Consider the following 24,152-nt stretch of genomic DNA (forward strand, 5'->3'; position numbering starts at 1 on the left):
CATGGTAGATGGATGTACAAAGGTCAACATGTTGACTCTCACTCACAAATCACTTCTAACTGATAGTCTCTAGAGGATCAGGCCAAATTGATAACTTAATAAGTAAATGAGTAAATAAACTCTTCCCCACAGTAGTATCACAATAAATGTAGAAGGAATGACAGAAATAGAAAATCACAATTTGGTAAACACCACAGTAATAATTATGTCAGGCAGAGATAATGAATGGATACTAAAATTAATAGACAAAAGTATGATGAAAAACAGAATACTTACAAAGTTTCAAATACTTACATACTTTTGAAACTTATGCATCCCTTCATATCTTATGCATCCCTTCATAAGATGCATATTGTCTTATGTATCCCTTCATAAGATGCATATTAATTTCAAAGGAAAGAACAGTAACTTTACAGCAGTGAAACCTGCCAGATGCCATCTTAACTAAGTGATCAAAGTGCCTCATTACCAATGATGAGACACATCAACTACTTTCCTCCTGACAAGACACACCGAGAAGGGTACAATGTCACTTCTATGATATTCTTGACAAAACGTATAACCTGAATTAAATCATTGGGAAATATCAGACAAACATAAATTGAAAAACATTCTGCAAAATAATTGGCCAGTACTCTTCAAAGAGTCAAAGTTATGAAAGAGAAAAACTGAGGAACTGCCCCAGATTAAAGGAGACCAAGGAACCATGAAAACTAAATGCAACTGGTGAGCTTGGACTGGATCCTGAACAGAAAAAGTCCACTAATGGGACAACTGACAAAATCTGAATAAGGTCTGTAGATTACTTAGTAATACTAAGTTCATTTCCTGTTTCAAAAATGGTACTATAGTTACATAATATAACATTTGTAGAAGCTAGGTAAAAAGTATGTGAAAATTCTTCATATTAGTTTTTGCAACTTTCTCAATAAGTCTAAAAGCATTTCAAAAGGACAAGTTGGGAATAATAAAAATAAATTTTAAAAACTAAGACAGCAAAATTCACTTATTACAATATTGGTTTGTAGAGAGTGTGAAAATACATATTAATTACAAAAATTATATTCATGCTTGAATTTAAAACTGGACAAGTAAACTTATCCTTCGATTAGTCAAATGTTGGCTTATTTAGGCATTTCTTAAAAGCACTCTCTAAAATTTCAGCATTTATTTTATTATCAGAAGTTGAAGATCAGTATAACAATTGTATGTGAAAATATTTCAGTAATTCTGGGTTGCCCTTGCAATAATCTGAAGAGATCTCTGCTGGGGACTATTTTATTATGACAATCGAGCACTAAATACACTGACCTTCAGATTGTCAATTCCTGGGTGAAAATGGATAGAAGATTTTCCATTTGGCAGATGAAAAATCAAGACCCCCAAATCCCTTTCCTTAGGAGGTACAGCTTAGGCAAGAAACCTATTATATTTTTTGCTGTTTGCCCTAAAATATACCAATATACCACTTTAAATGTAGTGATTTCATTTATCGGGGAAGGAAAAAACTTGTATAACCTAGAGGCAATATGTAGAATAAAAACAAAAAAAATGTCCCTCTCCCTCTCCCTCTCCCTCTCCCTCTCCCTCTCCCTCTCCCTCTCCCTCTCCCTCTCCCTCTCCCTCTCCCTCTCCCTCTCCCTCTCCCCTTTCTTCGGTCTCCCTCTCCTTCTTTTTTCGGTCTCCCTCTCCCCTTTCTTCGGTCTCCCTCTCCTTCTTTTTTCGGTCTCCCGCTGTTACCGAAGCTGGACTGTACTGCCATGATCCGGCTCGCTGCAACCTCCCTGCCTCGGGCTCCGGTGACTCTCCTGCCTCGGCCTGCCGAGTGCCTGGGATTGCAGGCGCACGCCGCCACGCCTGAATGGTTTTTGTATTTTTGGTGGAGACGGGGTTTCGCCGTGTTGACCGGGCTGGTCTCCAGCTCCTGGCCTCGAGTGATCTGCCTGCCTCGGCCTCCCGAGGTGCTGGGATTGCAGACGGAGTCTCGCTAACTCAATGCTCAATGGTGCTCAGGCTGGAGTGCAGTGGTGTGATCTCGGCTCGCTGCAACCTCCACCTACCAGCCTCCTGCCTTGGCCTCTTAAAGTGCTAAGATTACAGCCTCTGCCCCGCCGCCACCCCGTCTAGAAAGTGAGGAGCATCTCTGCCTGGCCGCCCATCGTCTGGGATGTGAGGAACCCCTCTGCCCAGCCGCCCTATCTGGGAAGTGAGGAGCGCCTCTGCCCGGCCGCCCATCGTCTGGGATGTGAGGAGCGCCTCTGCCTGGCTGCCACCCCGTCTGGGAGGAAGGGAGGAGCGCCTCTGCCCGGCTGCCCCGTCTGGGAGATGAGGAGCACCTCTGCCCGGCCGCCCCGTCTGGGAGGTGAGGAGCGCCTCTGCCTGGCCACCCCTTCTGGGAGGTGAGGAGCGCCTCTGCCCGGCCGCCACCCCGTCTGGGAGGAAGTGAGGAGCGCCTCTGCCCGGCCGCCCCGTCTGGGAGGTGAGGAGTGCCTCTGCCCGGCCGCCACCCCCTCTGGGAGGAAGTGAGGAGCGCCTCTGCCCGGCTGCCCCGTCTGGGAGATGAGGAGCACCTCTGCCCGGCCGCCCCGTCTGGGAGGTGAGGAGCGCCTCTGCCTGGCCGCCACCCCGTCTGGGAGGAAGTGAGGAGCGCCTCTGCCCGGTTGCCCCATCGGGGAGGTGAGGAGCGCCTCTGCCTGGCCGCCACCCTGTCTGGGAAGTGAGGAGCGCCTCTGCCCGGCTGCCACCCCATATGGGAAGTGAGGAGCGCCTCTGCCCAGCCGCCCCTTCTGGGAGGTGAGGAGCGCCTCTGCCCAGCCGCCCCGTCTGGGAGGTGAGGAGCGCCTCTGCCCAGCCGCCCCGTCTGGGAGGTGAGGAGCGCCTCTGCCTGGCCGCCACCCCGTCTGGGAGGAAGTGAGGAGCACCTCTGCCCAGCTGCCCCATCTGGGAAGTGAGGAGCGCCTCTGCCTGGCTGCCACTCCCTATGGGAAGTGAGGAGCGCCTCTGCCCGGCCGCCCACTCTGGGAAGTGAGGAGCGCCTCTGCCTGGCCGCCCACTCTGGGAGGTGAGGAGCGCCTCTGCCTGGCCACTCCGTCTGGGAAGGGAGGAGCGCCTCTGCCCGGCCACCCCGTCTGGGAGGTGAGGAGCGCCTCTGCCCGGCCGCCACCCCGTCTGGGAGGAAGTGAGGAGCACCTCTGCCCGGCCGCCCCGTCTGGGAAGTGAGGAGCGCCTCTGCCCGGCCGCCACCCCATCTGGGAGGAAGTGAGGAGCGCCTCTGCCCGGCTGCCCCATCTGGGAAGTGAGGAGCGCCTCTGCCCGGCTGCCACCCCATATGGGAAGTGAGGAGCGCCTCTGTCCGGCCGCCCCGTCTGGGAGGTGAGGAGTGCCTCTGCCCGGCCGTCACCCCGTCTGGGGGGAAGTGAGGAGCACCTCTGCCCGGCCGCCCCGTCTGGGAGATGAGGAGCACCTCTGCCCGGCCGCCCCGTCTGGGAGGTGAGGAGCGCCTCTGCCCAGCCGCCACCCCGTCTGGGAGGAAGTGAGGAGCACCTCTGCCCGGCTGCCCCCTCTGGGAAGTGAGGAGCGCCTCTGCCTGGCCGCCACCCCGTCTGGGGGGAAGTGAGGAGCGCCTCTGCCTGGCTGCCCCATCTGGGAAGGGAGGAGCGCCTCTGCCCAGCCGCCACACCGTCTGGGAAGTGAGGAGCGCCTCTGCCTGGCCACCCCGTCTAGGAGGTGAGGAGCGCCTCTGCCCGGCCGCCCAGTCTGGGAAGTGAGGAGCGCCTCTGCCCGGCCGCCCAGTCTGGGAAGTGAGGAGTGCCTCTGCCCGGCCGCCCAGTCTGGGAAGTGAGGAGCGCCTCTGCCTGGCCGCCACCCCGTCTGGGAGGAAGTGAGGAGCACCTCTGCCCAGCTGCCCCATCTGGGAAGTGAGGAGCACCTCTGCCCGGCTGCCACCCTGTATGGGAAGTGAGGAGCGCCTCTGTCCGGCCGCCCCATCTGGGAGGTGAGGAGTGCCTCTGCCCGGCCGTCACCCCGTCTGGGGGGAAGTGAGGAGCACCTCTGCCCGGCCGCCCCGTCTGGGAGATGAGGAGCACCTCTGCCCGGCCGCCCCGTCTGGGAGGTGAGGAGTGCCTCTGCCCAGCCACCACCCCGTCTGGGAGGAAGTGAGGAGCACCTCTGCCCGGCCGCCCCCTCTGGGAAGTGAGGAGCGCCTCTGCCTGGCCGCCACCCCGTCTGGGAGGAAGTGAGGAGCGCCTCTGCCTGGCTGCCCCATCTGGGAAGGGAGGAGCGCCTCTGCCCAGCCGCCACACCGTCTGGGAAGTGAGGAGCGCCTCTGCCTGGCCACCCCGTCTAGGAGGTGAGGAGCGCCTCTGCCCGGCCGCCCAGTCTGGGAAGTGAGGAGCGCCTCTGCCCGGCCGCCCAGTCTGGGAAGTGAGGAGCGCCTCTGCCCGGCCGCCCAGTCTGGGAAGTGAGGAGCGCCTCTGCCCGGCCGCCCTGTCTGGGAGGTGAGGAGCGCCTCTGCCCGGCCGCCACCCCGTCTGGGAGGAAGTGAGGAGCATCTCTGCCCGGCCGCCCCATCTGGGAAGTGAGGAGCGCCTCTGCCCGGCCGCCCGGTCTGGGAAGTGAGGAGCGCCTCTGCCCGGCCGCCCCCTCTGGGAAGTGAGGAGCGCCTCTGCCCGGCCGCCCCGTCTGGGAGGTGAGGAGCGCCTCTGCCCGGCTGCTACCCGGTCTGGGAGGAAGTGAGGAGCGCCTCTGCCCGGGCGGCCCGGTCTGGGAAGCGAGGAGCGCCTCTGCCTGGGCGGCCCCGTCTGGGAAGCGAGGAGCGCCTCTGCCCGGCCGCCCCGTCTGGGAGGAGAGGAGCGCCTCTGCCCGGGCGGCCCCGTCTGGGAAGTGAGGAGCGCCTCTGCCCGGGCGGCCCCGTCTGGGAAGCTAGGAGCGCCTCTGCCCAGCCGCCCTGTCTGGGAGGTGTACCCAACAGCTCCAAAGAGACAGCGACCATCGGGAGCGGGCCATGAGGACGATGGCGGTTTTGTTGAAAGGAAGAGGGGGGGAAGTGTGGGGAAAGGAAGGAGAGATCAGATTGTTGCTGTGTCTGGGTAGAAAGGGGTGGGCATAGGAGATTCCATTTTGTTCTGACTAGGAGAAATTCTTCTGCCTTGGGATGCTGTTGATCTATGGCCTTTCCCCCAGCCCCATGCTCTCTGAAACATATGCTGTGTCAACTCAGGGTTAAATGGATTAAGGGCGGTGCAAGACGTACTTTGTTAAACAGATGCTTGAAGGCAGCGTGCTCTTTAAGAGTCATCACCACTCCCTAATCTCCAGTACCCAGGGGCACAAACACTGCAGAAGGCCGCAGGGTCCTCTGCCTAGGAAAACCAGAGACCTTTGTTCATGTGTTTATCTCCTGACCTTCTCTCCACTATTATCCTATGACCCTCCCATATCCCCCTCTCCGAGAAACACCCAAGAATCATCAATAAATACTTCATAAATTAAAAAAAAAAAAAAAACAAAAAAAATGATAGAATAATTGGAGCCACAGGAAGCGGAACATCTTACATGACACAGAAGATTATGAAATGTTATAGTTTAGTAGTTTCTTATATAAATACTCAAGGAAAAATAATTGAATAACTAGTAGCCTTAATTTAGGGGTAGACCCATAATTACTACTTATAACGACCTCTGCCAAATTATTTAAATATTTACCTAAAAGTTAAAATATCCAGTCTATAAGGTTTACTGGCCTATTGTTCTTTTCATTTCAGAGACATCCACGTTATTAAACATCAGCTGAACAACAGCACATGAGTACAAGAGTTGTCAGAAAATCATCTGAGGCCAGTGTAAGAAGGAATAGGTTTGAGGATTTTCTCCCAATCGGCAAGTGAGGTCCAGGTCTGGAAGTCTTAGTTTCCTTGGACCTCATAACTTCAGTTCCCTGGATTCTGTGCTGAGTCTTCCTTCTTGACCTTTGCCATCCCACTCCCCTTTCCATCCTCTGTTTTTATTTTCAAGACAGGATCTCTCTATCATCCAGGCTGGAGTGCACTGGCATGATCATAGCTTGAACTCCTAGGCTCAACCAAGATCCTCCCACTTCAACCTCCCAAGTAGCTGGGATTACAGGCATGAGCCATCATGCCTGTCCATCTTAATAGATGGGCTTGCACAGAAACAAAGTCTGGGTATACTAACAACTTATGAGGTTTAGCTGCCTTTACTTGCCCAAGAGGTTTTCATTTTGGAGATTTAGCTTTTCCAAACCCTATACTTCCTCTCAAATTGCTGGATTGGAGATAGGTTGAGAGGGTGGATGCTTACGTGTCTGTGTTCTCAGGTAAGTCTACACTTACAAGAAACTAGGCAAATGACTGATTCCCAGAATCTCTCTTCTTGCACAGGGAAGGGCTTCCTCAACCAAATCTAGGGAAGCTTCTTGTCAAATTGGTTGTCTCTAAATTCCACAGAGGACTATATAGAAAATAGAGTCTTTGGGATATGATGAAGACTTCCCAGTAGAATTTTGTCTGCCTCATAAATATCTTTCCCTCACTTACTAAAGCTCCAGAGGACAAAGATTATGCCATTTTCATCATTTATTATTCACTCCATCAACATTTATTTACTCTGAGCCAGACCCTGGACTAGATATTGAGAACAGAAAACTAAAACATAGTACCTGCCCTTGAAAGGTTCACAATCTGGCAGAAAGAAAAACAGCTTATGATGTCAATTATATGTACTATAGCAGTGATTTTTACAAAATGTTGTAGGATCCCAGAAAAAGGGTCAATTGAGTTTGCTGAAGAAATAATTCAGAGAAGCTTCCACTGTGGGGGTAACATGTTACCTGACCCTTGAAGGATAGGCCAGGTGGGAAGGAGAAGCAAAAAAAAAAAAAAGAAGAAGAAGAAAACACGTGGGTGTGGAAGCATAAATGGTGAGGTAGAGGAGTGACAGGAGAAGAGTGGTCTCACAGCGGTTCTTTAGGAAGGTGAAAAGGTAGGAGTGAAGTGGTTACCTTAAGAAAGAAGACAGTGGTATTAGATATGGTCAACTGGCACACAGCAAAAAATGGAAAGCTAGTCTTCATTTCCCAGACTCCCTCAACTAGAGTTCCAGTTCTAATTAGACGCACTGGTAGAATATCAGAAGGACAAATGTGACGAGGAGGCCATCTTCCTGCTGCTGCTGCCCAGCAAGGTCATGGAGATGCCTTTTCTACAGCATCACCCTAGCGTGCAGTCTTGATCTTTGTGAGAGTAGGAGGCAATGGCAGCAGTGCTGGCAAGAACTTTCTGATCCTGGCTTCCTGGCAATTGGATCACAGCTCTCCTAGTAGTCTACTGAACACAGTATTGTCACGGTGGCCTCCTGGCTCTCCAAAGGTAGAGGTTCCCCTGGCTGGTTAGTCCTGTAGGGTCTAGCAGTTATTCAGGCAGGACCAACATGGCACATGGTCCTTCACACTTTCAATGATTTTGGAAGCATTTAATTCTCCTAATTAAGTATCTTTCTAACTAAAAAACTACATTAATTTCTCTCTTTTGCATTGAACCTTGACTAAAGCAAATGTAAGGGGAAACCATGAGAACTCCGTATATGAATGAGAATGATACTGCTACCTTTTCTGTTCAAAATGACAAAATAATTACCATTTTAATTAAGAAGATGAAGTGATTATTTTTATATATTCTTAGTCTAATATTAGCAAGTTAAAATTTGTTACACTTTTTCAAAACAGTATTTGTGTTTGTTTTTCTATATACTTATTGTCTTATTTATGCCATTTTTTTTTCTTAAGAGACAAAGTTTTGCTTTGTCCCCCAGGCTGGAGTGCAGCAACACAAACACAGCTCACTGCAGCCTCGAACTCCTGGGGTCAAACGATCCTCCCACCTCAGCCTCCCTGTAGCCGGGACTACAGGCACATGCCACCATGCCTGGCTAAATTTATGCCATTTCTTGAGTGGAAGTATCAACTTATTTTAAAATACTAATTTACCTCTTAAATAATATTAGACTCATTGCATTTTATATTAGAGCTATTTTATATTAAATTTATTTTTTCTTTGTGATAACATTAAATCACTAACATTATTAACTACATATTCTAAAATGCTTTTATACAAATGACATCAAAAAAGGTCTGTTATTTGCTCTAGTTCCCTAGAATTTTCTCTCTGATTTTGTCACATATATATGTTTAACATATAAAATGGACCCAGAGAAAGTATTATTTAGAGCAAGAAACTAAACCTATCAGTTCCCAGTTTGCGTAAGTCTGATCAATAGGAATACATTTCTATATTATTCTCTTCCACTTGCTGAGATGGAAGTTCCCAGGAAACTGAATTTTTCAAGTTCCTACCTATTCATGAGTTCTCCAGAGAGAGATCTAGATTGGAGAATGCTTTGTTTAGCACAACATGGTAATGAATTTCTTAATTTACAAAAACATGTCCAAAGGAATCCAATAAAGAGCCCAATTTGTCTACTGTATAAAGCAAGAAAAATTCTGAATTTCAGAGGTAACCCTAGGGAGAAGTGACAGAGCCCAGGGGCAAAGAGAAGAGATTCAGAAGAGTGGGAAGTATTCTAGAGTGAGTGAAGAAAAGTAGGCAGGTAGTCAGGAGCAGTGGGAAAGGACATGAGGAGGGCCTACAGGGATGGCCAGGGAACTCCTAGATATCAATACCTAATACTCCTTATTTAAGTTGTGGGCTCTATGTTATGGATTAAAGCATATAAAGAGATAGGAAAGCCATTAGCACTCTAACATTGGAAGGAAGAGTGGAAGAGGAGAACCCAGCAAGAAAGATTGAGAAGAAAGGATTAGAGAGGTGGGATGAAAAGCAGAAGTCTGTGAGACATCCTGGAGGGTGGGGGGAGGCAAGTGTTCCCTCAGATTCTTGGACTTAAATACCATCTATGCACTGATAACTCTGTAGGGGAAGAAAAACATTTCCCTATCCTGTTAGGTTCTGTACCTGAGGCCTATGCATTAAACTGACAAAAAACAGATTAACAGAAGAAAACGTACCAATTTTATTTGATGTTAATATTTTTACCATTCATGAGGGCTTCATGGAAAAGAAGTGAAAAATCAAAGAAGTGGTTAGACTTCAGGGCTTATATGCCATCTTAACAAAGGGTGATAAATTGAGGAGAAGTAACTAGATAAACAAAAGGGGGTTTGGGTTTATAGAGGTGGTAAACTGTGAGAAGGTAAAAATATATGGGAAACTAATGGTAGATAAGGATTATAGTAAGGTTTCTTTGTGCAGACTCATCTTGGTGCTGTCTCCACTTCTGGTGGTAAGGGTTGTCTTCCTTGTCTCAGTATGGGAGAAGAATGGGGACACCTTTGTGAGAATTTTTGCTCTTTTAGGCAGATAAGGACAGAGAGCTCTTGCTGTGTCTGATTTTCTCATTTGCCTTCAGGTCAAAATTATCCTTATGCCAAAGTGGCATATTTGGGGGTGACATATTCTGATTCCATTCAACTCCCAAATTTATACCTCCAGCCAAGACTTCTCCCCGAACTCTACTTCTCATATAGTTGGCTGTGCAATCCACATTTCCTCTTGGATGTCCATTAGGCTTCTTCACATTAACACACCAAAAACCAAATTTCTATATTCTCATGCCAAACTTCTTTCACTCTTATATTTCTCATTTTAGTAAGTTACAATTCCATTCTTCTGGTTGGTCAAACCAAAAATCTTGGAGTTATCCTTGATTGCTCTCTTTCCCTCATATTCAGAATCTCATTGACTCTACCTTCAAAATATAACCAGAATCCAAGATGCCCCACTGCCTCTATAGCAAACACCCAAGTCTAAGCCACCATCATCTCTCACCTGTTTGCTGCAATAACTTACTAAGTCCCCACTTCTATCCCTGTATCTCCTCTCACAGTCTATTCACAACACAGCAATCACGGTCCTTTCTAAACAGAAGCCATTTTATGTCATTCTTCTAACCCTAATCCATCGTGGCACACCCTCTGAAGCCCTCATTTTACTCAGAATGAAAGCCAAAGTCATTAAATGGCCTACACAATCTAGCCCCATTTCCCTCTGATCTTATCCCCTGCTCCTCTTCCTCTATTGAATCTGCTTCAGCCACTGACCTCCATACTATTCCTCAAACACACCTGCACTCTCCTACCTCTGGACTTTTGTAAATGCTGTTCACTCCACGTTAAGTACGATTTCCTAGGATACCCACTGGACTTGCTCCTTCTTCTTCTTCATGCCATTTTTGGTCAAAGTGGATCTCCTCAAAGAGGACTGCTCTGACCATTTAAGTTCCAATTACACCCTCCTTCCCACTGCAAGCAGTCCCTTTACCCTGCTTTGTTTCTATTGTAAGGCTTTTAACATACAGCGGGCCCTCCCTATCCAAGGGTCCACATCTGCTGACTCAACCAATTGAAAATACTTGGGAAAGAAAACTAACAGAAAATAACAATACCACAATAAAAATAATATAAATTTTAAAGTTATATAGTATAAAAACTATTGACATAGCATTAACATTGTATTAGGTACTACAAGCAATCTAGAGATGATATAAAGTATATGGGAGAATGTGCATAGGTTATATGCAAATACTGTATCATTTTATATGAGGAACTTACGCATCTGCTGATTTAAGCATCAAAAATCTAGAACTAATCCTGATTTACTCACCGTCATTCACTGTTACAGATTTTTGACAGGGGTCGTGCAATTAATCCCCAGCCGATACTGATGGGTGACTGTACCATATAATTTGCTTTCTTGCGTTTTACAGTCTGTTCTCTTCTTCCCAAAATATAAGCTCCACAAGGGCAGGATGTTTGCCTCTTGAACACTAGTATATCCTCAGTGTCTAGAACAAGGACTGGCACATAATAAGCCCTCAATAAACATTTCTTTAATGAATGAATAAATATAACTCATTTCCTCAAAAATCTCCAGTAAAGTCTCTTGTAACTAATAGTTTTGCTTTGGCAAAAGAAAGAACAGGGGCCAGGTGCGGTAGCTCATGCCTGTAGTCACAGCACTTTGAGAAGCTGAGGCAGGCAGACTGCTTGAGTCCAGGAGTTAGAAACCAGCCTGGGCAACATGGAGAAACCTGTCTTTACAAAAAATTAAAAAATTTAGGTGGACATGGAGGCACGACCTGTGGTCCCAGCTATTCAGGAGGCTGAGGTGGGAGAATCCCTTGAGCCCAGGAGGCAGAGGTTGCAGTGAGCCAAGATTGCACCACTGCACTCCTACCTAGGCGACAGAGCAAGACCCTGTCTTCAACAACAACAACAACAACAACAAATACTCCTCGTTTGGGAGAGAAATAACAGTCAAATAATAAGAGTAAAATTGGAAATTCAAAAGTAAGTTGGAACTAGAAGTGGCTAGGGGAAACTCCTTACTACCACCATAAATGATACAGATGGTGTGCTGGGAAAAGGATTTGAGCTATTTTTATATAAATATTTTTATATAAATATTAAATGGAAAAGAGATCCAGAAATTTGACCCATAAATCTGAGGTTATATGTGTGAACGTTAGCCATCATTCATGCTGCTAGACACAATGGGGAGTCATGGAAGGAAGAAAGTCTGGAGTGTAAAGAGCATAGGAGTGAGGAGAACAATTAAAAGGCCATTGCAATACTAGTTCACGTAGGTAATGATAAGGACTTGAACAAGGCAATGGTATTGGGAATGATGAGGGAGGGAAGAATTCCAAACATCTCAGCTGTAGAATCAACAGGATTGGTGACTGACTGGCAGAAAGGCATGGTTGGGATGCATCCAAGGTTTCTAGCATGAGTAATTGAGTGAACAACGATGTAGTTATTAGAGTTTTACAGTAAAAGGGGCAGGTTTTGCTGGGGAAATGGTGATTTTTAGTTGGACATCCAATGGAAACATCCAGAAGAAATCTGGAATTAAACACGAATGCAGTATTTTGGAATTAATCTGTAAACAGAATGCACAAATAGAAGAGACAAGAGGAAGGTGAACATATAAAAACGGTGGGCAGGAACATTTGAGAATTGGGTAAAAGGAGAGAAGTCAATGAGAAATCGGAAAGAAGTTGATATACATGCCAAAGAAGGAAAAGAAGTCAAGAAGAACAGTCAATATTGTCAAATACTGAGTAAGATGCTAGCTGAGAGAAGGTATTGGGTTTGACAAAATAATTCTTACTGGATGGTGGAGGTAGAAACCAAACTGTTGTAATCTAAGGAGTGAATGACAGTGAGAACAAGAGGACACTAAATGAAAGCTCTGCTGATGAAGAAAATAGTAGGGCAGTAACCTGAGGGTGAGTCATTGTCTATAAAGGATTTTTATTCCCCACCAGAGTCCTAACCTAACATTTGACATCTATCTAGTAGGCACTCAATACCTACTGAATGCAATAATATTTTCATTTATAGACCAGGTCGCCTATAAAATGGTCCAGTGTTCTCCACATAAAACAGCACAAAACAGATTCATCATTCTGGGTGGGTAGAGGGATTGAAGGAAATAAAGACATTTCATATTCTATATTATGGGTTTTGGGTTAATTGGCAAGAATAATTACTTCTTTCTCACACCATCGCTGACTATACACACACCCAAATTATAGATTAGAGAGGAGAAAGGAATTAAATGACTCCCGAGACCAGAACTGCATAGTCCAAAAAAAAAATTCAGCAATCTTACTTTATTAAAAAATTAGGCATCAAGATGCTGCAATTTGCCTTACTTACACATTTAATTGCTCTTAGGTTAGATATATAATATGGGAAACCTGGAAAAAATTTTAATGGTATAATAAACGCTTACAACCTAACATTAAGTGAAAAAAGCAGCTGCCATATTGCATATGATCTCAATTTGGGAAACAGGAAAAAATATAAATACAAGCACACATGCACACACACACAAAGTTAGAATAAATACTATAAGAAAATAAACTGAACGGTCACAGTGGCTCACGCCTGTAGTTCCAGTTACTCAGGAGACAGAGACAGGTGGATCGTTTGAGCCCAGTAGTTCAAGACCCGCCTGGGCAACATAAGGAAACTCCGTCTCCACACAAAAAAAGTAAAAATTAGCCAGGTGTGGTGGCGCATGCCTGTAGTCCCAGCTACTCAGGAGGCTGAGGAGGGAGATCAGTTGAGACGAGGAGTTCGGTGATGCAGTGAGCCGAGATTGCGCCACGGCACTCCAGCTTGGGCAATATAGAGCGAGACTCAGTCTCAAAAAAAAAAAAAAAAAAAACACGAAAGAAAGAACATCTTTCTTTTCTGAATTTTCCCAATTTTCTACAATTAAAAACGCTTTAAAGATCTCTATAAAGTCAGTCAAGGGAATTCCTATCTAAGCACTTATCAGCAATTTAAGCTCCTTCTCTTTTGGTCTAAGTGGCTCTAAAATAACAATAAAGGCTACAGTGACTGAAATTCACCAGACTTGAAATAGACTGCAGCCTTCTTCCTTCCCACCTTCTTAGAATCTTTGTCCTATTCATCTTCCTTACGCTTCCCTGGGGTTCTCTTACTTCTGGATTCTAACCGTGAGTTGTGAGAAGCAACGCGGAAAACGGAATGGAGACTCCAGCTTGTTTTAAACGAGCTGTATTACCCCGCACAGCGCAGGAGAAAAGATAATTGGCTCAGGTCTCGGCTCTGCCATCTACCACCTGTGGAGCCTTAGCTAAGTCAGTTCATATCACTGTCACTCAACGGTCTCGGTCTTGTCATCTTTTACATGGAATGTCATGAAATATACAGTACATTGCAGGAACTGCCTCAGGTAAAGACTTCTAGGATTCAGTAGGTCTCAGTCGATCCCTCTGAGAAAGGCCGCACCCTAAACGCACAGACTCTGACTCTAAGGGGGTGGGGTCGGGGAATCTGCATTTTAGTAGCTTCTCAGGTGATTCAGATGCTCAGTCAGGATTGAGAAACCAGGACTCTTCCCAGCCCTCCTGTTCTCTGATCCACTTCTCTGCTTCCTCCACGTCCTAACGATTCTCCAGTTCCCGCACAGCAGCAGCGGAGGGAAGAGGGGAGAGAATGCACCGCTACCGCTAAGGACCGCTGGCCCCGCCAGGCGGCCGACCTCCCCATTCCAGGGGCGCCAGCCGGCGGATTACATAACGGGCCTCGGGGCGCGCTCTCGCGAGGTTTCCACCGCCCCCTCCTCGCTCCACGTCAGAGGGAACCGGGCGGAGCGGCCAACATGGCGGAACGCAGGAGACACAAGAAGCGGATCCAGGTAGAAAAGCCGAGCTCAGGGCAGGGGGCTTCGGCGCGCTGGAAAGTGGAAGGGGCGGGAAAAGCCCCCTAAAAGGGCGAGCGAAAGCAAGGGCGAGGTGGGGTGGGGTGGGGTTCCGCCGCGAGGCAACTGGCTGCAGGCTGCGTTGTTGTGAGGGGCCTGAGGGGGGGGCGGTGTTGGCGACGGCGGAGACAGAGACGGAGGTGGTGGTGGAGCAGCAGCAGGGGAAGGAAGGAGGCGCCGCGCTCAGAATCCGGCTGCGGAGGCGCGGCTATGGGCCCGGAGTTCCTGTGGACGCGCTGTCCCGGGCCTGAGCTGGAAGGTCAGCCTCCTCTGGGGCGCAGACGCTGACCCTTCCCGGGGCTCCTCCCCTCCCTTCACCCCATCCTCTGGCCTTAGCTGGCCTGAAATTAAGGCCACGGTAACAGGGGTAGCAGGAGGCGGCGGACTGACCTAAAGCAGCTGGTTCTTTGTGGGCATAGACCGTAAGGGGGAATGATCTGGACTTGGTCAGCTGCCTCGGGGCCTAGGCAGCGATCTGCTCATCCAGCTGTTCAGTTGCGTTGCCCTTCTTTCCGTTCAATATTGTTAACTTAATAGTCCACTTGAAGCTTGCCGGCTTTTTTCCAGGCGACGTGGTGTAAACAACCACAACCTCGTTGGTGCTGCAACTAGCTGGTGGCGCCCAGAAACCTTTCACATGCCAGTGTGTCATCCTCGTAGTAACCTACATAACATCCCTCCCTAATTCCACATGCGTGTCATTTGTGCATTTCTTCCTTGCGATTTTCCCTGGTTCTTGTTCTTTGCCAAGAGGATTAATTATGTAGAACGTCTTGGACTCAGGATATTTATTAGTCGTCTCATCAGCTGATGTGCTGAGAAACCTTCATAAGCCCTCATAAATTGATCACATGTAGTAAATTGTTACTATAATCATAAATTGTTACATTCATCATTGCCTTTCTGTTCATTACTATTTCATTGCTTAGAATGATTTTTTCTTTCTTCCATTTTATCCCTTCTTTTTTTTTTAAGTTTATCGATTTATTGGCCTACACTACAGATGTTTTGAGCTATGCAAGTTAAAATTCTTCTGTAAACTTTTTAAGTGCTGTGAAAAAGACACACATGATCAGTAAATTTGGAATTTTGGAATTTGGCAGAAATAAAGTAGTTCCGAACAGGGTGCAGAAGGGAATTAGAAAGAGGCAGATTTCAAGTTCAGACAGATAAGACTAGGTCTTAAGATCAGTAGAAGTTTCTAATTATACTGTTCTTAATCTTTCAGGAGTTAGTGTTATTCCTCTGACATGGGTATACAGTATTTTATTAGATTGTGTATTGAAATTGTCTGTCAGATTTGTACTTACAGAACTCCTTAGATTTACACTTGACAATACAATTTTATGCCTTTCAATACACATTGTTTTACAATTCCAGTTGCTCTTTAATATTGTTGTAAGGGTTATATAATTCACCTTTTGAATAGCTGCTCTTATTTTAGTTGTGATCTTATATTAAACAGAGGCTGTGGAGTAATGTGACAGTGGCAGAGAGCTAAAACTTGAGCCAGACTGCCTGTTTGTACCCCACCTCCACCAATTATTGGCTAAGTAACTTTGAGCAAGTTAATTTTTACCTCCCTGTCTGCATCGGTAAGAAAGGATATTTACCTCAAAAAAAAAAAAAAAAAAGAAAAAAGAAAAACTTTCAGGTTGCTGTGAAAATAATAGGTGAGTTCAACTTATTTATTAAAAGTCATTAGAAGTGTTTGGCACGCAACCCCTCCCTTCTATTCTGCTCCTTACAAACCAGGATGAAGGATTTAGATTGGATTGTTATTTTGTTTTTTGTTAACTACTCTTTGATATGCTGAAGAAAGATTAACAACACTCTATTCAGTAAACTATTAGGTTGGGAGTTATGTAGAGTATAGCTATTTACTTTCTATTATTTGAGGATTGATTATTAAAAATCTACTGGGCATACTGCAAAATTAAGTGACATTTATTTTTCTGTCCGTGAAATTTTCTACATGGCCGTATAAAATGTTTGCGAGAGATCTTAGAGTACTACTTTCATGCAGCCTAACACACTTATGAAAATATACTAGCCTAGAAATTACCTGTTTTATCATTCCAGATGGTCAGAAACTATAATACATCACTTGTGATAAAAAGATCAAATGTAATTAAAAGTTCAGAGTTTAACTTACAAAAAAGATCCTGTTGTAGAATTTTTAGGCAAAAGGTCTGTAATACCAACTGAATTTCTGTCATTTGTTGCTTGATGTTTTATGTTTAGAAAGATGTTTAATAGATTCAGTGAGCTTTAATTATAGTTTGCACATTGGGGAGAAATGTTTGATACAAACAGATAAGTTCAGGGTTAAAAAAAAAAGTAGCTAATTTCCTTTTTCTGTGTAATTCCGTATAATTTCAGATTCTCGTGTCCCATCGAAGTTTCTAGCAAGAGGACTGTTGTCACAGTTCCTTCTTGGACTCACTTTACTGGTCACTGAAAACCAGAAGTGAGCTACATGTACTCATACAGTAACAACATATAGATTAACAATGTGCTGCTGCATACTAGAAGTTGATTTACAATCCTGGTATCAAGAAATTTTAGAGTTTAAAAGGATCTAGTAGGGTTTGTTTGGAAGCCTTTTTCATAAATACAGTCTTACATGAAAGCAGAGTGGTGATCCTACAGCTGACTGATCTCACCCAACACCCTCGTTTTTCAGATAAACTGAGGTCCAGTGAGGTTTTGTGACTTAATCCAGGATTGTCAATCAAGATAGTAAAACCAGATTTAGACCAGGTCTTCTGATTCCCAACTGAATACTCTTTCTGTCTCATGATAGATAAAAAATAAGTTCTTTGAAATACTTTAATCTGACTTCTTTATTATTGAATTATACGACGTAAAGACTTAACATGACTTGTCCTTGCTAAAGAGAATCATCCCATTCAGTATTCTGCTTAATGTCCAGTTGAGTTTTGAGACATTTAAATGGCTAATTCTTAGAACTTTTATAACCCTCCATTAGTTATTTTTGTTGCACCCATCTGTCTTCCTGGCAAGCAATAAAACCTTGACATTTCATGGGCTTATGTGCTGAATTTCAGGACAGGGAAGAAAAGAGAACATTTAGGGCTATATAGCCAGACTATACAGGTCTGATTTCTGACTCTGAATATTCTGAAGAGAAAGAACTCAAGAAGCCAGTCCTAAATCAGAAAACTACCCCCCAAAGGCTTAATGGAGGGTTTTGCAGTTTAGCAAACCCATTGCTAAGGAAAGAATACAATAGAAGGGAGTTGGAGCTATTACAGAAGGGCACTGCTGTTGTCTAGATACTCTTGTACAGTGTTATTTGTGTAGCACATTGTGTTACTAATGATTAAGGTCCCCTCCAGCTTTCGGATTTTATTGTTAAACTATTTGCATTTTTCACAAATATTTTATACTGCTTGAACCAAGCCTTTTTCTTTTTTGCTCAGTTCGTGGTTGACAGATGAACTAAGCTAATTTTTATTGGATGTAGTAATTTTTAAAAGTTCCTCTGTATCACAAATTCTGTAAGATTGGTGACCATGACATACTTACTCTTGATTTTTTTCTCAAAAAGGTTAAATATTAGCTAAAATAACTTAGAAATGTCAAACTCTATTTTATTATAGTATTTGAGTGTTGATGTTTTCTAAAGTAAAAAATAGTATTTATTAAAGAATTTTATAAGAGTATTCTAACCAAACTTCCAATTTAAATAATTTTGGATTTTAAGTTACAGCACCCAGTGTATTGGTGTTGGGTGCAAAGAAAGGAAAGGCAGTCCAGCCTAAATTTATCGGCTCTTAGCTTCCTCATTGTAAGACAGTTGTGTTCATTCATTGAACTAAGAAGTTCTCTCCATTTGTTTGAAGATTGATAGGTGGGTTTCTCTTTATTAGTGGGTGCTACTATTCCCAAAAGGCCTTCACTTTGTTAGAAGTCTTCTAGGAAAATTATAAAAAGATTCTGTTTACATCAAAAGAGAACAAAGAGGGGGAGGTACTGTAGTCCAATGTATAAACAAAAAGAAGGTAAAACTTTTATACCTTCTTATGCTGCATCAGGAGAACAGTGAAAGTGAAGACTCCATGCACATTGGATGTGGTAGCTTGTGCTTGTAATCCCAACTATCTGTTCATGTTCTCATGATACTCTTTTTTTTTTTTTTTTTTTTTTTTTTTTAAAGAGACAAGGTCTCACTCTGGTGCCCAGGCTGGAATGCAGTGATGGCATCATAGCTCACTAGAGACTCAAACTCCTAGGCTCAAGTGATCCTCTGGCCACAACCTCCCAACTAGCTGGGACTACAGGTGTGCACCACCTCACCTAGCTAATTTTTTTAAATTTTTTGTAGAGATGGATTATCAGAAATTGTTACCCAGGCTGGTCTTAAACTCCTGGTCTCATGCGATCCACCTTGGCCTCCCAAAGTGGTGGGGATTACAGGGATGAGCCACTGAGCCCAGCCTCTCATGGTACTCTTCTACAGCAATCTATCTTTCTGGCTTCAACGCCCAAGCAATGGCACAAATTATATTGTTGCATTGAAGGCAATCTACAATATGGATAAGTTATTATAAGTTAATAAATTGCAATACTTTAAGAAAGTATCAATAAACAAGTTAATTCTGTGTCTAGTTGGGAGAGATTATCCAAGTCCATGTTTTCTGGTCTCTTCCTTTCATTGCCTCTTGTTAGTGCCTTTACAAAGGACAGGGTGCAGTTTTAGAAGAGTTTGGTGAACTTGAAATTAATTGTTAGAATGAGATTTTTAAATTTTGTGCATACATATCAGGTTCCCTGTTGCGTAATATGTAATCAACTTCTCAATTTTTTATGTATCCTAATATTTAATCAGGTTTTACATGTGATGCCTGTATCAGCAGTCAGTAGATTAGTATATTTATGTCTGTATTCAGGAATGGTATAACTGAGTGTTAGTATATTTGTATCATGCCTAAATTTGATATGGTCATTCTCTACAATTACCTTCCTTCCAAATTTCCTTTCTGTTGATAAAGTTGGAAATCTGACATCTTTACCTAGCCACTTTATTTATCCTTTATCATTGAGTTCTGTCTGTTCTACATTTGAAATGTTTCAAATATCTAAATTTCTTTCCCATTTATAATCCAGTATCACACTACAATTTACTTGACTATTACAGTAGTCTTCCATCCATTTCCCTGCCTTATGCATTTTTTTCCAGTTCATCCTACACACAGCCACCAAAATCATGTCTAAATCATTTTTCTGATTAGGTCCTATTCAGAAACTACTAGTGGTCTTTCTGCTGCTTACAGGGTAAAGTAGAAATTTCCTCGCCTACCTTGATGACTCTTTATTCTACTTTTACACACTTAATCTCCCAATACTTCCTAGCTTGTCTCTACTAGAGCCAAATTTTGTGTCATTCTCAGCCACAATATTTATGGCTTTTCAGTCAGTTTACTCAAAACTTGTTCATCTTTCAAAATTTAGCTTCCTCTTCCAGTGTTCCCGTCCACATTGATAATCTCACTCCTACTTTGTGTGCTTTCACTTTGTTGCCAAGGCTGGAGTGCAGTGGCATGATCTTGGTTCACTCAACCTACTAGGGTTCAGATGGTCTTCCTACCTCAGCCTCCTGAGTAGCTGGAACTACACATGTGCACCACCTTTTTCTTTCTTTTTTTTTTTTTTTTTTTTTTTCTGTACAAAAGGAGTTTCACCATGTTGCCCAGGCTGGTCTCAAGCCTGGTCTTCTGGGCTCAAGCAGTCTGCCTGCCTCAGCCTCCCAAAGTACTGGGATTACAGGCATGAGCCACCTGACCCATCCTACTCTGTGTATTTCAAAAATATTTTTTCTGCCCCTCTTTTTGGGAAATAATAATTACTGCTTCTAATACTTATGTAACAGAGTGTACATGTCATGTCTTACAAATCTTTGCTGTTAACTGTAGCATCCAAAGATGATAGGGTAAGTATTCTGTAAGTCTGAAAGAACAGCTCACGTTTATTCAGACTTCTCCCCCACAATTTTTAATCAAGCACCTCCCAGTAACAAGTTATTTAATTAGATCAATTTTAAGTTGACAACAGATGTATCAGATGAGGAAAAAATTGAGCATGTGTGGTGTGATTATATAATAGAATTGGTTTCTATAAACCATTTATAGTATTCAACTTTTATAGTATTACTTTTTCAGATGTGTAGATATATAGACTATTATTTACTAATTGAGGCTCTGCGAAGTGTAGTGTATTTTACAAACATAATTAAATACTATCATTTAATATACCTGATACCAACATATATTAATATATTTTAGCATGGTTTCAAAAATTTTAATTAGGAATTTTTGCCTTTTATTATATCAGAAAGTATATTTTGCAGTCAGGCCTCAAATAAATCATTATGAATCTTGTAGTTGTTCCTGAACTTGGAGTGTTAAATTTTGAATTTGCCATTTTTTAAGGTTCCAGTTTTTTGCTGGGCGTGGTGGCTCACGCCTGTAATCCCAGCACTTTGGGAGGCTGAGGCTTGCAGATCATCTGAGGTCAGGAATTCAAGACCAGCCTGGCCAACTTAGTAAAAATCCCATCCCTACAAAAAATACAAAAAATTAGCCGGACATGGTGGTGGGCACCTGTAATCCCAGCTACTCGGGAGGCTGAGGCATGAGAATCGCTGGAACCCAGGAGATGGAGGTTGCAGTGAGCTGAGATAGCACCATTGCACTCCAGCCTGGGCGACAGAGCAAGACTGCATCTCAAAAAAAAAAAAAAAAAAAAAAATTCTACTTTTTGTGATACATATTTTCATATATATAAGTTTTAACTTCATAAATACTTGGTTTTTATAGTAGTCTTCTTTTGGGTTGAATGATTTGGGCTCTTAATTTTTATTGCCACAAATAGCCCACAGCTGGTAGTTGCAGACTGTAGGAATTGTACACTGGTATGATCTTACGCAGGTAATTGGGCTACTGGAAGTAGAGGACTTGTGAAATACAAAGGAAGAAATGAGAGATGTACCTGCCAGGAGACTCAGTAACCAAAACAAAAACTTCCACTTCATCTAACAAATTATTCCTTTTTGGGATAAAGTTAAAGCTGAAACCTAGGTTTGTTGATTGTTCTTTATTTTCCTCAAACATAACTGAATTCAGACTTATCTTAACTTTGGAAAAACCCGACATAGATAAGTTGGATAGATTCTTTTTTCTATTTTGCATCATTAGATTTTTTTTGCTTGAAACAACTGTCTTTAGCATTAATTCTTAGCATCTTAGATTCTTGCCAGATTATTTTTTACTATTATTTGGCATTTTATTCTTTAAAGAAGCAGCGCTTCCTGAAATCATTCATATTTAGATTATATGTTGCTGGAAATATTGAATGTTCTGTGTATTGTGCTTAAGCATGTAATTAAAGACAGTAATTAAGTACAGTGCATTTGTTTCAATAGCTTACAGCAATAAGACAGCTTTTGAAAGTTTATACATAAGATGTATACAAAGATAGACTGCCTTCATTTTCTTCAGTACATGAGTAGGGAAAATAAATTCACGGGAGGAATTGTCAAAAAAGTTGAGAATGAAAGGGAATAAAGGGAAGATGGGGAATGAGAAACGATGAAGGAAATAATAGAAAATTTGGGAAAAGATATAGAAGAAAGAAAGCAGAGAAGGATTAAAACGGCCTTTCCAAAACGGCTCTTTGTCATTGTACTTCCGTTAATCACCTCTTCAAATGAGATAGTAATATCTCTTTTTGCATTTTTTATTTTTGCCTCACCCTTACTGGAGAAGAGAAGATGAGAAAGACAGTCCCAGGAGTGTCTGGTATCTACAGCCACAGGGGGAAAGGAAAGAGAATACAAATTGTCATTGTGTCAGTAGTTCTTATGGCTACCACATTGAGGGCAGCTGTCATTGATTAATTTGAGAACTCCTCCTGCGATCTGTTGTCCATTATTCAGGATACATATCTTTGGCTGTTATTTTAACATTTATTTATGACACTTGTTTCTACTTACTTTGACATTTGGATACTCACTATTAGCAACATCTTATCTTTTTAATTACTGTTTTGTGGCTTATAAAAAGAGACTATAGGCCGGTGACGATGGCTCACGCCTGTAATCCCAGCACTTTGGGAGGCCGAGGCCGGCAGATCACTTGAGGTCAGGAGTTCAAGACCACCCTGGCCAATGTGGCGAAACCCTGTCTCTACTAAAAATACAAAAATTAGCTGGGCATGGTGGCAGGCACCTGTAATACCAGCTACTTGGAAGGCTGAGGCAGGAGAGTCACTTGAACTCAGGAGGCAGAGGTTGCAGTGAGCTGAGATCGCACCACTGCACTCTAGCCTAGGCAACAGAGTAAGACTCCGTCTCAAAAAAAAAAAAAAAAAAGACCATATGAGAATGAAAGTGAACTGGTACAAAGCAGTTACCATTGTGGAAAAAACAACTCAAATGCCTCATAGTTGAAGCCAAGAAGCAGACAGGCTTTGCCTCTATCAACTTACATTTGACAAATGTAGTTTCTTTAAATCTCCATTTTTGTCTTTTGAATACATTATTAGATCTGCTCCAGAGAAAGCTTGAAAGCAAGGCCTGTACTCCACTTGAAAAGATTCATAAAATAGATTTGTAAATTATTCTTCAGCGCATGAATTTCTCAAGTATACGATTATACTAAATTAATATTCATATGTTGCAGGAAGTTGGTGAACCATCTAAAGAAGAGAAGGCTGTGGCCAAGTATCTTCGATTCAACTGTCCAACAAAGTCCACCAATATGATGGGTCACCGGGTTGATTATTTTATTGGTAGGATTATATCAGTAAAATCATATTAGTGTACATATCTTATGAAGTTAACCTACATTTGGGATAGGTAGAAGTTTTAAAAGTGCTTTCCAAATGTGATTGTTCTGGTGATGGACATATGGCAGTTGATTATTCTGTTCTTTTCTTTTATGATTGAAAATGTCCATAATAAAAAGATAACATGTTTTCTAATAACAATTGTTGGAAATTTTTTTAAATAGGATTTATTTTCAGTGTTTTAAAATACTGCCTTTTGTTTAGATAGTATGTGTACTTGGAACTAAGAGCGCTGGCTTTTTTTTCCCAATGTCATAAGCTGATGTCATTTATAACACCAGAGCTTATAAGTAGGGGTTGAGTTTGCCTTTCTCATCAATTAAAAGTGAATTGCAGCTGGGTGTCGTGGCTCACACCTATAGTCCCAACACTTTGGGAAGCCAAGGCAGGAGGATTGCTTGAGGCCAGGAGTTCGAGACCAGCCTATGCAACACAATGAGATCCCATCTCTACAAAAAAATTAGATGAGTATAATGGCATGCGCCTCTGAAGTGAGAGGATGGCTTGAGCCCAGGAGTTAGAGGCTGCAGTTAACTATGATCCCACCACTGTACTCCAGCCTGGGTGACACAGCAAGAACCTGTCTCTTAGAAAAAAAAAAAAAAAGCTAAATTGCCAGTATAAAGGAAAATTCCTTTATCGTCTCTTTCTTAACTGTTTTTAATGATTTGACATTCATTACAAGTTTTAAAAAGTAGATGTGCTAATCTTTTCAGATATAATATGTTTAGCTGTTTCTTGTGACAGCAGTAGATTGTTGACAGAGCTTCTTCCTCAGTGTATTAGAGTAAAACTTGATGAGAATTTTTATTACCTGCAGGGAGTGGAGAACATTTTGGTTTATCTACATATGCTTGTGATTAATAAGAGTGATAGTTACATACAGATATTTTAAATTTTTGAATATTTCCCCATTAATTTATCTTGCTTTAGTTGGTCTTTCTGAATGCC

At 43.2% G+C, this 24,152-nt stretch overlaps 1 protein-coding gene across 1 annotated transcript in view; it reads left to right on the top strand.

Annotated features, from left to right (window-relative positions):
- Positions 1–13,513: 13,513 nt before the first annotated feature.
- Positions 13,514–24,152, top strand: part of SEC62 (SEC62 homolog, preprotein translocation factor) — a 28,631-nt gene continuing 17,992 nt past the window's right edge. The window contains exons 1-2 of the mRNA XM_054483762.2: positions 13,514–14,267; positions 23,036–23,144. Of these exons, the coding sequence (XP_054339737.1) occupies positions 14,232–14,267; positions 23,036–23,144 (145 nt within the window). The 5' untranslated portion in view covers positions 13,514–14,231. The remainder of the gene's footprint in view (positions 14,268–23,035; positions 23,145–24,152) is intronic.

The sequence above is a fragment of the Pongo pygmaeus genome, chromosome 2, assembly GCF_028885625.2.
Source record: "Pongo pygmaeus isolate AG05252 chromosome 2, NHGRI_mPonPyg2-v2.0_pri, whole genome shotgun sequence".
Classification (NCBI taxonomy): domain Eukaryota; kingdom Metazoa; phylum Chordata; class Mammalia; order Primates; family Hominidae; genus Pongo; species Pongo pygmaeus.